The 13,877-nt window shown below is 49.9% G+C and overlaps 1 protein-coding gene across 1 annotated transcript; it reads left to right on the top strand.

Annotated features, from left to right (window-relative positions):
• Nucleotides 1–769: 769 nt before the first annotated feature.
• On the top strand, nt 770–3,019 carry LOC147413092 (medium-chain specific acyl-CoA dehydrogenase, mitochondrial-like). The gene is made up of 4 exons (XM_086480631.1): nt 770–1,797; nt 1,872–1,967; nt 2,635–2,883; nt 2,939–3,019. The coding sequence occupies exons 1-4, from the start codon at nt 1,660–1,662 to the stop codon at nt 3,017–3,019; spliced, it is 564 nt and encodes a 187-aa protein (XP_086336757.1). The 5' UTR covers nt 770–1,659.
• The last annotated feature ends 10,858 nt before the right edge of the window (nt 3,020–13,877 follow it).

The raw sequence follows: 13,877 nt of genomic DNA, 5'->3' as shown, positions 1-13,877 counted from the left end.
TGGCAGGACCTGTGGAGAGAGGAGCCCACGCTGGAGCGGGTTTGCTGGCAGGACTTGTGACCCCCCATGCTGGAGCAGCCTGTTCCTGAAGGACTGCACCCCATAGAGGAGACCCACGCTGGAGCAGGTCGTGCAGAACTGCAGCCCATGGGAAGGACTCATGTTGGAGAAGTTCGTGGAGGACTGTCTGCCGTGGAGTGACCCCAGGCTGGAGCAGGGGAAGCGTGTGAGGAGCCCTGCCCCTGAGGAGGAAGGAGGGGCAGAGCCAATGTGTGGTGAACTGACCCCAACCCCCATTCCCCCTCCCCCTGTGCCGCTCGGGAGGAGGAGGGAGAGAAATCGGGAATAAAGTTGAGCCTGGCAAGAAGGGAGGGGTGGGGGGGGAAGGTGGTTTTAAGATCTGGTTGTATTTCTCATTATTCTACTCTGATTTGACTGGTAATAATTAAACTAATTTTCACCAAGTCGAGTCGGTTTTGCCCGTGACAGTAACTGGTGAATTATCTTTCCCTGTCCTCATCTCAACCCACGAGCCTTTTGTTATATTTTCCCTCCCCTGCCCAGCTGGGGAGGGGAGTGACACGAGCGGCTTTGGTGGGCTCCTGTTATCCAGCCAGGGTCAACCCAGCACAGTTGTGTGCGTGTGATCCCAGTTAGCGTGCTCAGAGTAAAATTCATGCTGCTCACCAAAAAAAACAAACTATTTCTCAGTAAAATGGGATTGACATACTTCTCTGTATCACAGGCCTGTTGTGATGATATGAGGACTACTGAGAGGTGAGGTCTGCAGAAACCACACAAGTAAGAGATCAGCAACACACGAACAGAAAGTGGGCTGCTCAGGAACTAAAACTCCCACACCATAGAAACACGACCTACGGAGCAGAACCCTATATAAAGCGGTGCACAGAACACAGGCTTGAGCTGATATTCAAAAGTCCCAAAGCCACCCCATCCCGTGTGCTTGAGACTTGATTTAAAATAGGAAGAATATGCAAAAATCTTCATGAAATATTCAAATAACATAAACGCCTGGAGTCACATCAGTACAAAGCCTGTGCAAGATTACAAGCAGCATTTTTCTAATCTGATGTGTGTGCCAAATAATAACTTAAGAAGGGTAGCCCCCTGCTGAAGTCTTTCTGCTGCTTTAAGTACAAAATCGATTCTCACAGCTGTCAGTAACAAACCAAGCAATCAAGAAACAAACACCCCAAGGCAGTAACGGTGCTACAAATATTTGGCACACCTTACTTAGACCTGTTACGCCAAATAAAGCACTATCCAAAATCCAGCTTTCAGAGAAGGGCTTTACATTTCGGCAAGTCGGTTAAAATTTTCATAGCAAAGAAGGCTGGTCGCAGAGAAATCAAAGGAGCTATGTCTCTTGAAGGCGTTATTTTAACAAAGCCTGAAATAGCTCTGCTTTAATCCACTGAAAGAATAATATTCAAAAAAGGGTATTTCACAGCGCTGCAGACGATTGGCAAGACCGATGCTGTTGCTTTTAGCCTACAGCCAGAACGAGGAGCGTCCAGGAGGGCATTCCACACCACTCTCCAGCCCGTACGCGTGACGACGGCCTCTCCGATGCAGAAAGCTCTTATTTGTGCCAAAAAATGAATTTTAAAAGCCTCTGTAAACTTCCCGTTTTGGGAAATGAATATGGGTCAGCGCTGCTCCGATACAAGAGGTATTGTCTTTGAAGATGTAAGAGTTCTGAAAGAAAGTGTCTTAATTGTGGAGGGAGCTGGCTTTAAAATTGCAGTGGGAGCTTTTGATAAGGCCAGACCACCCGTAAGTGTCGGAAATGTTACTTTAAGGATATAATAGGAATTTCTGATTTTCATTCTGTGCTCTGTTGAATTCAGGCGGCAGCTGGTGCTGTTGGGTTGGCAAAACGAGCACTTGATGAAGCTACTAAATATGCTTTGGAGAGAAAAACCTTTGGGAAACCAATTGTTGAAGTAAGTTAAATACATAAAAATAAATACATCCAAAAGCTGTCTTTTCCTACCAGATGTACCACTAGTGGATTTTCGAGGTTGTTCCTTGATATTTAGGACGTGTGATTTATTCCATCTCTGCCGTTGCTTGGGTTTTCAAGTATACAGGTCAGCACTGCCCAAGCAAATCTAGCTGTGCAGCAAATCCTGGGATTCTTCTAAAACTTGTTGATGATAATAGCAAAACCACAAAGAAAACTCCACCCAAACCCTGAAACTTATGTACCATCAGGACATACTTAAGTTCTTCGACTAATGAACAGGGATTTTGAGGGAAGGGAACAACCTCTGTGAGGTACATGAAACCAGACTTTTAATATTATTATTATTGATATTAATAGAAAACAATCGCACTGCTTACCAGGTTTTAAGAAATAAGAATAAAGACAGATCTCACGAAAACTAAAGCACAACTTCGTGATTCAATATTGAAGCCCTATGACTAAGTGGATTTTAGAATTAAAACATGGAAGTCTAATTCAACACAGAGTTGAGAGCCCGATCCAAATTCTGTAGCACTCCTCAGGCACAATTTCCTGAGTGTGTTGAATCTGCAAATCAAGAACTTCTTGGACGCCACAGAATTTTAAGCAGGCAATGTTGACTTAGTTTATGTCATCGTTCGTAGCACCAGGCAGCGTCTTTCACGCTTGCTGAAACGGCAGCGAAGGTGGAACTGGGTGGGATGGCTTCCCAGAGAGCTGCGTGGGAAGTCGATGCTGGGCGCAGCAATACCTGCTGCGCTTCCCTTGCAAAGGCATTCGCGGGTCATGTTGCAAACCAAGTGGCCGCAGGTGCAGCGCAGATTTTTGGAGGAAATGGCTTTAACACCGAGTATCCTGTAGAAAAACTAATGAGAGATCCTAAAATCTACCAGGTAAGGAAAAAACAAAGTGATCTTTATAGAAATGCGTGTGTTTTATCTAAAATAGACTAATGGCTACTTATTTGAAGTCATGATGTACGCATATGAAAGAAGTTTGAAGGATGAGAGCGATAATCCTGCCATTTAAAGAAAGGGCACTCAAATCAGGCAAATTCTTGCCTACAAAACTCCTTGCATTAAGATCGACAACTTAACCTACACGAGAGAAATAAATTTAGCGGTGTGAGGTTTTTTTTCCTGATGTGGTAACTCTTTCAAATTCTTGGACTCTCCATTTTGAAGCTTTTGAACTCTTAGAAAAAAGCACCATAGAATACAGTGATGAAAATGCTCGATTTGGTATTCTGTAAGTAGCGATGGTTATAAGCGCTGTCCTCGCCTTGCTATGCTCTAAACCTTCTGTCTGAAACTTTGGTACCATCACCTGGGCAGATTACTACAGGTGGGACCTCACCAGCACGGAGCACCACGGATTAGTTACCTCATGTATGTTGCATTAACAGAAGCGCAGCGCAACCTGCCAGGATTAGCTGCTTGGGTTTTTCTTCAAAGAGGAAAATCCAGGCTCATTCGCGTGTTTAGCCCACAGCCACTCATAATCCCCCGAGATTTTTCTGCAGTATTATTACCAGGAAAGTGTTCCACGTTGTAACCCTTCTCTTTGCGTATACGATGCTACGGTTCTTTAACCAGCAAGAGTAATTTCATTATGTTCAGCAAAACCAGTCATCTTTATCTTTCCGCCTCTTTCTGACATTAATAATGACTACATAAAACATATCGAAATAGATGACATCAAGAAATGCATGCGGACCATGATCCGTAATCGTTGTAACAGCTTCTTAAGAATCCAGGCAGTTCAAATTTCTCTTACAGCTGACTCTAAAATCAAAACTATTCTCTGTAGCTGAGGATTTTTCTCTGTCTACAGACAGAAAACTACTGGTTTGGAATGGAAAGGCTCTTACTCCTAATTGCAGTCTTGCGAGTGAGGAAAGCAATGAGTAATTGAACTTTGTTATGGTTGGGCTGGCTTTCCTGTCAGGTTCCACGCTTTTCTAGAGAAAGACGGTGGGAGGGTTGCAAGGTTGTTTGACAAATAAACAGTTATTTAGACTTTCCGTTACACTGATCCATTACCAATGCATGGCTAGGTAGACTTTCTTTTTTTTTTTTTTTCCCCCAATTGTTCAAATTTATCAGATTTAGTATTAGTTCTTTGGTGTTTTTTCTGCTCCCCTTCATCCCCAAACGAATACAGGAAGGGCTTTTGTCTTTGCAGTTATTTCATCCATGCCTCTTGATTACGCTTTCCTATATTACTGCCCAATTCCCAAAAACTGCTTTTGGGCATTTGTTTCAAGTACAGAAACTTTGTTGTCCTCCTGTGCTTTTCTTCCCTATCGTTCTCCTGGGTGGCTGACGGTGATGAAGAACTTAACAGAAGAAAACTGAAAGCTCTGTGGTGTTTGAATTCTGAGATTACTCCAGTGGCCCTAATGTTTTTAAGTTCTGACAGTATTGTTACTAGGAAATAGTGTTGAGAAGATGTAAAAAGTAATGTTTGTGTTCTGCAGTGTTGCAAGTGTGATGAGTCCATTTTTACGTGTTACATGTGTGTGTAAAACGTGCAGTTTGTGGAAGGCTCTAGCATTTGGAGAAGGTTCAGGGAAAAAGACACTTTAAATGCGTCTTGGGATGTTGTCAAATACCGAGTTTTTAGGCTAAAAATACCTTGTGTTGATCTGTGTGTATATTTTATAAGCAAGTAAATCAGCGTTGATCTATTAAATACGCTCTTACTTAAATAATGACAGAGTAACTGTGATTGAAGTTGATTGTATAACAATTCATCGCTTCTGGTTCTAGTTACCTTAAATGCTGCACAGCTAAAAGCTCTGGCACCGCCTCTGTGGGCAATGAGCTCAGTGCCACAGGGGCCAGTTGCTTCTGCTCCGGTGATTCCGCTGGTTTAGGCAGGCTGTTTTGTGAGAGGCTTCTGTGAGAGCTGTGTAGCAGAATTGAAGAGCCTTCCTGGCAGGTTGTCTGTGGGTGGTTTTAGTATAATCTGCCGTGTGTTCTAAAGGTTTTAACAGCCCCCTCGATATCTGATGGGATAGCTGAAAGAGAATAGTTGGGCTCAAGTGACAAATGAATCCTGGAATGTTACCGGCCCTGTGTTTTCCTCTCGCTGAGGATAAATATCACTGCCCCCTCCGAAGGGTTTGTTCAGCCTTGCCAAAACCTGGTGCTCAGGTTCTTCCCAGCTGATGCAGAACTCCCAGGAATGAATCACTTCCCAGCCAAAAGTGTCCTTTTCGCAGTAGGGACCGACACCGACAAAAATATATGTAAGAAGGCAGCCTTTATTAAGTTACAAAAGGCCAAGGTGGCCGAGATGGCGCAGCAGAAAAAGCTTACCCTTTTGTAACCTTTCTTATCTGTCCACCAGTTCACGCACTAATGCTGCTAAAATGATTCGCTCAATAGCTCTGTCCATTCACCTCTATTCACGTACTGGTTGGCTGGAGCTCCTACTGTACTTCCTACTTCATCTACTATTCTCTTGACAAATTTCTGCTCTGTGGTATTCATTTGTTCAGTCTCTCCTTGCTCAGTCTCTTATCACCTCCTCAAACCTGTTTACAACATTCTTCATCCACTTCTTTCATCTTCTCACGGGTATGCTGGGACGCTGTCGAGGCCAATTTCATCTTCCTCAGTCAGGCTATCCCCGACACGTCCTGGATATTTCTGTGACAGTGTTTGTTTTTTCTCACTGTGATTTCCTTCCAGCAGGCATATGCCTGGGGCCTGAGGGACAAATATTGGTGTGATAAAAGTCCTTTGAAATGCCGGTCGGACCTCCCCAGTTTCAGTTTTCAGAAAACCCAACAAACCAAATCCTAGGCATTTCTGTTTGCTTTTGCATTTTAATAACTGCAGTGCATCAGTGTTCCTCAAAACTGTAGCAACTTTCCAAATGCTGCGGATCTTCTACAGTTTCAGGCTTCTAAATCATCCGTATGTTGTTCTGTCATGTATCTGGGTGCCCTGGATAACTTTAGGATCTCATTTTCACAGACTTCAGCTGTATGCCAAATCCCTTCTTGCTTCTGGGTACATTAAAGAAATTGAGGAGCTTATTGCCCCTTTGCAGCTACTGCAAACACTTCTTTCCTTTGTACTGTACTTGCTTTTCTCTGCCAGCTGGATCACAGGAAAGCAAAAGAGACACGGCAAGAAGGTGCTTCAGCTTCCCCTAGATCTTTTTCTGTGGTCGTAGAACTGTTTAAAAGGTGCAGTACCCAGCTACAGATGACTCTGCTGATTGGAGTTCTGTGAAGAAAGGAGCAGCTGAAAGAGCTCCCTTTGTCCTGGCACTCCTGTTTCACAGCCAGGTGAATGGAGCCGGAATAAAATTCCCAAGGCTGACATGGGTGCTGTGTTCCTTTACCGCAGGAGAAGGGACGTCCCTGGGGCAGCACCAGGGAAAAGTAGAGAAACTTCCTTTTATTGTTTTTACTCTAGGATGGTTCATTTGCCTTTTTAGGCCTGAAAATTTTCCTCTGTGTTTAAGAGGATAAGAGCAAAGTGCCTTTGGCCACCATCTCTTTAAATGCCAGTAGTGCGGAGCTCTTCTTGTCATGGCAAACGTTTTCATGGAAGACTCCTAGACCTATTTCTATTGTTATTGCTGTATATTTGAGACATATTCTGCAAGTTTAGCTGCACACAGTTGAAAATGTTTGTCCTGTGCTTCTGAAGAACATCTTGCAAAAGCAGAATGAACTCATCTGTCCAGCTTCTCAGCATGTGAGACCTTGGTTCCAAGTGAACTGCCCTGGATAATGCTCACCCGATGTTTTGCAAAATTCTGTTCTAATTCCTTGGCCTGAGGTCTGTCAGGAAGACTTGCCGATCTGGAATTTGGAGACTGCTGAAAGACAGAGTTGAAGTGGCTCCTGTCTGCCCAGTTATGCTTTTTCTTCATAGTGAATCTGTGTACGCAGCTTACACGTCTGTGTAGAAAATGAGATTCCGAATGTTTCTGTTTATCCAAGGAATAAGCTGATGGATCTACATTTTTTTTCACCTGGTTACCATTTGTATCTAGAACAGAGCGAAAGTCTGGACTAGGTTTGTTTTAAGGAAGCTGTACTTTAGGGAGCAGTGAGCACTGCAGGGATGCATTTTATGTAATCATCCTTTGGAATAATACAGCTGGACCAAATTCACTCTTTAAAATAGCCAGTAAAGCTGGTGTTGATGCATGGAGAAGCAAAATGTGCTTTTGCAGATGGAGTTCCTACTAACTAGGTCAGCCACTGCAATCAGCTGTCAAGGCAAGATCACGATGTTGGAGTAGCTGTGGCTGCATCAGGGTTTTTTTTTTGTAGAAAAATCATCTCTAACCCTCTGCCAGGGAAGAAACTGGCACCGGAGATTGGACCTTAAAAAAATGGGCTCTCTGTGAGCAGTTCTGGGTCAGAAAGAAACAGGTGGAGTCTCGTGTTTCTGTTCTCTCTAGGTGACGTATCTGATAGCGACCAACGGGACACCAGAGCTGCAGAACCGCGAGCAACTGTCCGCTGAGTTTCGGGCCTTTTGGAGCTGCTGCCTGGAGGTGGACCTGGGCAGGCGAGGGTCTGCCAAGGACCTTCTGCAGGTAAAACGCAAAGCAGCTGCAGGTGAAAGAGCTGCGCTGTGTCATGGTTTTGTCATCAGCTGAACTCGAAGGCGTCAGATGGAGCCCCCTCATACAGCCTGGTCTGTACTTGCAGGCCGGTGACGGGCTTTGGTACCGAATGGAAGAGGCCTCAACAGCCCTTCCTGACACCAAACCGGTGCTCAGTCCACGCGCTTACGTACTGTTTTGTATCAGGTGATAACAACTACCGGTCGCTGGGCAGGGCGGGACCTGCACCTCTGAGCACACTGACGTATCTGGTGCCCACGTGGAGGGGACAGCAGAAGTGACCCTGGACTGCTCTTCCGGACCCGCCTGGGTATAGCCCGCGGGCATCTGGAGAACCAGCGTGCCTGTGAGGTCAGACATACTGCATTTGGCTCCCAAGGAAAGGCACAAAAGATTTCAGCCATTAACTTTGAAGTGCACTGCAGTTAGACAGGTCGCTGTCCTCGGAGGCTCACCATCCGCTCCAGCCTTTCAGGCTCTTTCACCAGTGGGTTCCTGAAGCCACACTTGAGAAGACAGGCCTTGTTTTCCTTCATTTCTTAACCCAGAAAGCAAACAGGGTATATAACTCTCCCTCTCATCTCAAAGACAGAGAAAGGTGTTTTGAAATATATTCATGCAAGAGTTCTATCCTAGAGGCACGACAGGTGAGGTACTAGAGACACGACACCTGCCAAAACAGGTCCATCCACCCTTCTCCGCTTCGGCTTCTTCCCCACGCACGGAGAACGAGGAAACACAAGAGTGTGCAGACTCGGTAACTCAATGGCACCGGGGGTACGCTGGGGGGGCCTGGGGGGGCATGTGGCCTGACAGGTCTCTGAGGTGACAGAGCCTCGCTCTGCTGTGCTGTGCCACGCCAGCTGTGGGCAACACTCCGGCAGCGGTGGCAGCAGCAGCAGCCGGTAGCAGCATGGTGCAAGTGTGTGGGGCCCGGGTCCTTACCCGCCTCCTCCTCCTGGTGGTCCTGCAAGCCCGCAGGCTGCTCCAAGACGAGCACAGGGAGCAGGTAGGCAGGCAGAGGGCCAGCACCCAGCCCCGAGGAGTGCGGTGTGGCATCCAATGCGCCTCAGTGGGGCGGCGTGGGGCCAAGGCTAAGGCTGGGTCTGGGAGAGCAGCTGGGCCGGGCCGGGCAAGCCAGGCAGGCACCGCGGTGCCGGCAGAGGGGCAGACACCCTGCGGGGAGCTGTAGAGGGGCCGTGGCTGCTTTGGGGGGATTTTCTGGTGGGAGCGGCCGTGCAGGGTAAGAAACCCAGCACTAAAGTCCCTGTGGGGACACTCGGCCTCATGCCACACTGCCCTGCCCCAGGGCAGCCTGCCCCCACTGTGTGCCAGGGCAGGTGAGCGCATGGCACCGTGGGAGCCAGACAACAGCCCACGGCAACATTTCTCCCTGGGCTCGCTGCAGCCGTGCCCAGGGCCGTGGCTCTGCCACTCCCTGGCTGGATCCCGGCTGTCAGCCTCGGGGCCACCCCAGAGGGGCACGCTCAGGAGAGGTCTGCTCGGGAAAACAGGAGCATTTCTGCTCTAGTCCTGCAGTCCTGCTCCCCTCGGATGAACCGCAGGTCCCCAGCCTGCAGGAACACACAGGGGTAGCGCTGCTGCCGCCTGTCACAGTCTGTTGTCGCTTTTTCCTCCAGTTCCCAGGGGTGGGCTTCCTCTGTGTGTGTGTGTGTAAACTTCTCTGAGCTCTGCTTGATTGCAGGTGATGGCCTTGGCCTGGCTTATCGAACTTCTCAGCTGGAGCCCAATTATGAGCCTTGGGAGTTCCAGGGAGCTGACAGCTCTACGCTACTGCAGGCAGCCGGTAACTATCTGCAAGAGGCACCTGAGCAGAAGGCGAGAGGAGCGCTCTGGAGCAGTGCTGTGTCTGAGCTGCGTTCACTGGCATTCAGACCTGAAGCAGCACATTGAAAAGTTTCACAGGAGCTGCTCTGTGTTGTGGTCATTCACGGACACGGTTGCAGGTGAGGTCTGTCCAGCTTCCCGGCTGGGTTCCAGGGCTGAGCTGCAGAGAGGTCGCGCGGGTGCGTCATGGTCTTGTCCTTAAACCTTCGGGAGCTGCCAGCTCAAAGCCCAAAGTCAGCCAGGAGCCTCTGCGGGGGTGAGAACGCAGCCCCACGCGCCTGTGCCGTGTCATGACATGGCCCCTTTCTATGTTCTGCTGTTCAGTTATGGCCACGTGGGTCAGAACACGTGACGGTAACTTCTCATGGGTGTTTGGTTGCAGATGCGGCCACCGGGAGGGCTTTTCGAACTCCTCGGCTGGATCCCAGGCTGATTCCTAGCTGGCATCCCAGGGGTGAGTAGTCCAGCTTTGCTGACTTTACAGAGTAAGAATGCATTTTCAGTATTTTATTCGTGCGACATTTACCTTCATACTTTCTGTTAATGTTGTCAGAGGGAAGTAGAAAGCTAGAATAGGGAGCTATTCCCCAAAACCCACCGAAGTTCCAAAGAAAATCCCAAGAGCCTTGGAGAAAGCAGCACCCAGTCAGTGTATTTCCCTCTGGTAACCATCTGACTTTGGAAGCTGAGGTTCAGATCCATGCGTGGACGTGCTGTAGCCTGCACAGCAGGAAGGGATCAGTCAGAGCCTCGCTGCAGCGATGCTCAATTTCATGCCTTGTGTGGGCTGGTGAGCCACAGAGATGGCCCAGCACAGCGTCTGCTACCAGTTGTGGTTCCAGCTGAGTCCCAGGGGCAGCTGCTGCGCCAGTTGCACTGGTCAGAGGTGCTTTGTGCAGATGCTGGTATCCAGATGTCAGGAACCAGATGGTTTGGCCACCACGATGATGTCATTGATGTATTGCAGGTGTTCTGGAGCTTCACCTGTTCCAGTGTAGTCTGAATCTGTCCATGGGAAATGGTGGGACTGTGTTTCCACCCCTGGGGCAGTCGATTCCAGGGGTACTGGACACCCCTCCGAGTGAAAGCAGACGGTGCCCTGCACTCTTCTGCCAAAGGGATTGAGAAAAACGCACGAGTGATACCAGTTGTGGCGTACCCCTTGGCTGCCTTTGACTACAGTTGGGATTGAAGTTCTAGCGTGGCTGGCACGGCAGCACTCAGTGGTGGCGTGACTTCATTCAGGCCACGATAGTCTACTGTTAGTCTCCACTCTCCATTAGATTTTCGCACTGGCCACGTGGGGCTGTTAAAGGGTGAGCGAGTTGTGCCGATCACCCCTTGACTCTCCAGTTGACGAATCAGCTCATGGGTGGGAATCGGAGAGTCTCGGTCGGTGCGATATTGCCGCCGATGTACCGAAGTGGTAGCGATTGGCACCCGTTATTCTTCAACCTTCAGCAACCACACCACAGAAGGGTCCTCCAAGAGACCCGGCAAGGTGGACAACTATTCAACTTCCTCCGTCTCCAAGGCAGCTATACCAAAGGCCCATGGGTACTCTCTTGGGTCCTTGAAATACCCCCTCCTGAGGTAGTCTGTGCCAAAGATGCACGGAGCCTCTGGGCCAGTCACAATGGGGTGTTTATGCCACTCATTCCCACTTAGACTCACGTCAGCTTCCAGTACAGTTAGCTGTTGGGATGCCCCTGTCACTCCAGAAAGACAAATGGGTTCTGCCCCTCTGTAACTCAATGGCATTAGGGTATAGTGTGAAAATTACTTAGAAGGTCCAGAGACCTTCTCTTCCCCTTGAGGGCACTGAGCAGTGCCGAGAAGGGCTCGGTAGGCATGGGCCAGGCCCCAGCATATTGCAGTGATTTGTGTCTCTCTGGAATTGCCAGGGTGACAGCATACCTTTTCCAAGTATTTTACTAGTTTTTCAGGATTCTGTATTTGTTCAGGTGTGAAATTCCAAAACACTGAGGGTAACCACTGTCCCAGGCACTTGCCCGTACTCTCCCACACACCCTGCCACTCATAATTATCCAGCCTCAGGGCAGATCTCTGGGTGGTGTTCTTAGCAAAAGTTTGTTTAACCGTGAACAATACCCTGGGACACATTCAGGAGATACAGCAAGAAGAACATGGTGGCTTGGGCATCCCAGAGATATTTGGAATTCTCAAAAGCTGCTCTAATGAGCCTGAATGTGGAAGGAGAGGTGGAAGAGTGGGAGAAAGTGTCCTCCTTTGTCCCTCCTGTGGACTGGGTGCGATGAGTAACAAATGCCGTGAGAAGGTGCCTGGGGGATGGGCATGACAGCAATGCCACATACAAATACCAGCTTAACCTCGTGACCAGTGATGCAATCAGATCATAAGTTGACATTAGACAGTGCAGCAAGATGCTAGTCCTGATCCCCCTCCCAGAGGTCCCAACTATCAGCGCAGGGAGCACACAGTGCATGTACGAGTTGACACAGCGCCGCCGCGTGAGCAGACAAACCAGCGTGAACAGCGGTGATTTAGCTGATGTAACAGATGGGTCTGACTGTGGTGGTTTGGTCCTGGCCAGATACCAGGTGCCCACCAGAGCCACTCTATCACTCCAACCCCCTGAGCTGGACAGGGGAGAGAAAAAATAACAACAGACACGTGGGTCAGATAAAGACAGTTTAATGAAGGAAAAGCTGTGCGTGGAAGCAAAAGCAAAACAACAGATCTTATTCTCTCCTTCCCATCAGCAGGCGATGTCCAGCCACTTTCTGGGAAGCAGGACTCCGGTATGCGTAGTGGTTACTCCGGACAACAAATGCGAAATGAATGTGCCCCCCTTCTTCCTGTTTTCCCCAGCTTATATTGCTAGAGGTGGAATGTAATGGGTCTGCGTGGCAAGGTTTTGGTAGTGGGGGGTGTTACAGAGGTGGCTTCTGTATGAAGTTGCTAGAAGTCTCCCCTATGTCAGATATAACCAATGCCAGCTGGCTTTAAGACGGACCCGCCGCTGGCCAAGGCCGAGCCCATCAGCGACAGCGTTTTTCGCCTCTGTGATAACGTATTTAAGAGAGTGAAAAAGTTGTCGGGCAGCAGGAATTGCAGCGAGTGAGAGGAGTGAGAATATGGGAGAGAAACATCCTGCAGACACCCAGGTCGGTGCAGAAGGAGGGGCAGGAGATGCTGCAGGCGCCTGAGCAGCGATTCCCCTGAGGCCTGTGGCGAAGACCACGGTGAGGCAGGCTGTCCCCCTGCAGCCCGTGGGCGGTGGAGCAGATGACTGCCTACACCCCGGGGAGGACCCCACGCTGGAGTAGGTGGGTGCCTGAAGGAAGCTGTGACCCCGTGGGAAGCCTGCACCGGAGCAGGCTCCTGGCAGGACCTGTGGCCCGTGCAGAGAGGGAAGCTCACGCTGGAGCAGGTTTGCTGCCGGTGACCCTGTGAGGGGGGCTCATGCTGGAGCAGTCGGTTCCTGAAGGACTGCACCCCATGGAGGAGACCCACGTTGGAGCAGTTCATGAAGGACTGAACCCGTGGGAAGACTCATGCTGGAGAAGTCATGGAGGACTTTCTCCCGTGAGGGGGACCCCACATTGGGGCAGGGGAAACGTGTGAGGAGTCCTCCCCCGGAGGAGGAAGGAGCAGCAGAAAACAACAACTGACCCCAACCCCCATTCCCTGTTCCTCCGTGCCGACGGGGGGGAAGGAGGGAGAGAAATCAGGATCAAAGTTCAGCCCGGGAAAGGAGGGAGGGGTGGGGGGAAGGTGTTTTAAGATTTGGTGTTATTTCTCATTACTCCTCTCTGAGTTAATTGGTAATAAATCACATTTTCCTTTAATCGAGTCTGTTTTGCCCGTGACGGTCAATGCTGAGGGATCCCCCTGTCCTTATCTCAACCCCACAAGCCTCTTGGTATTTTTTTTTTTTTTTCTCTTCCCTGTCCACTTCAGGAGGGGAGTGATAGAGCGGCTTTGGTGGGCACCTGGCATTTTGGTCAGGGTCAACCCACCACAGGCGGAAAGGGGGCAATTCCTGAAGGAAAGGGTCAATTTCTGATGGAAAAGGGGGCAACTCCTGACGGAACACAGCAGCCGCCGCCGCCGCCTGCACAAACCCCACCCGCTCCACTCAGCCGCGGCGAGCGACCGCTGGTGAAAGGCCCCGCTTCCGCCCGGGGTCCTTCCTCCCTGCCTGCCTGCCTGCCTGCCTGCCTGCCTGCCTGCCTGCCTGCCTGCCTGCCTGCCTGCCTGCCTGCCTGCCTGCCTGCCTGCCTGCCTGCCTGCCTGCCTGCCTGCCTGCCTGTCGCGGGGCACCTTCAGCACTGCCGGCCCGTCCCGCCCGCGGCGCCGCCTCAGCCCGCGATGCTCGGATCAGGCGAACGGCAGGGCCACCTATAGCGGGCTCGTTCCGCCAGCGACGTCTTGCCCCGCCCCGCGGCGTGGC

This window comes from Leptosomus discolor, unplaced genomic scaffold (genome assembly GCF_034619465.1).
Source record: "Leptosomus discolor isolate bLepDis1 unplaced genomic scaffold, bLepDis1.hap2 HAP2_SCAFFOLD_40, whole genome shotgun sequence".
NCBI classification, from domain to species: Eukaryota; Metazoa; Chordata; class Aves; order Leptosomiformes; family Leptosomidae; genus Leptosomus; species Leptosomus discolor.
This window is presented reverse-complemented; position numbering and strand designations above follow the sequence as displayed.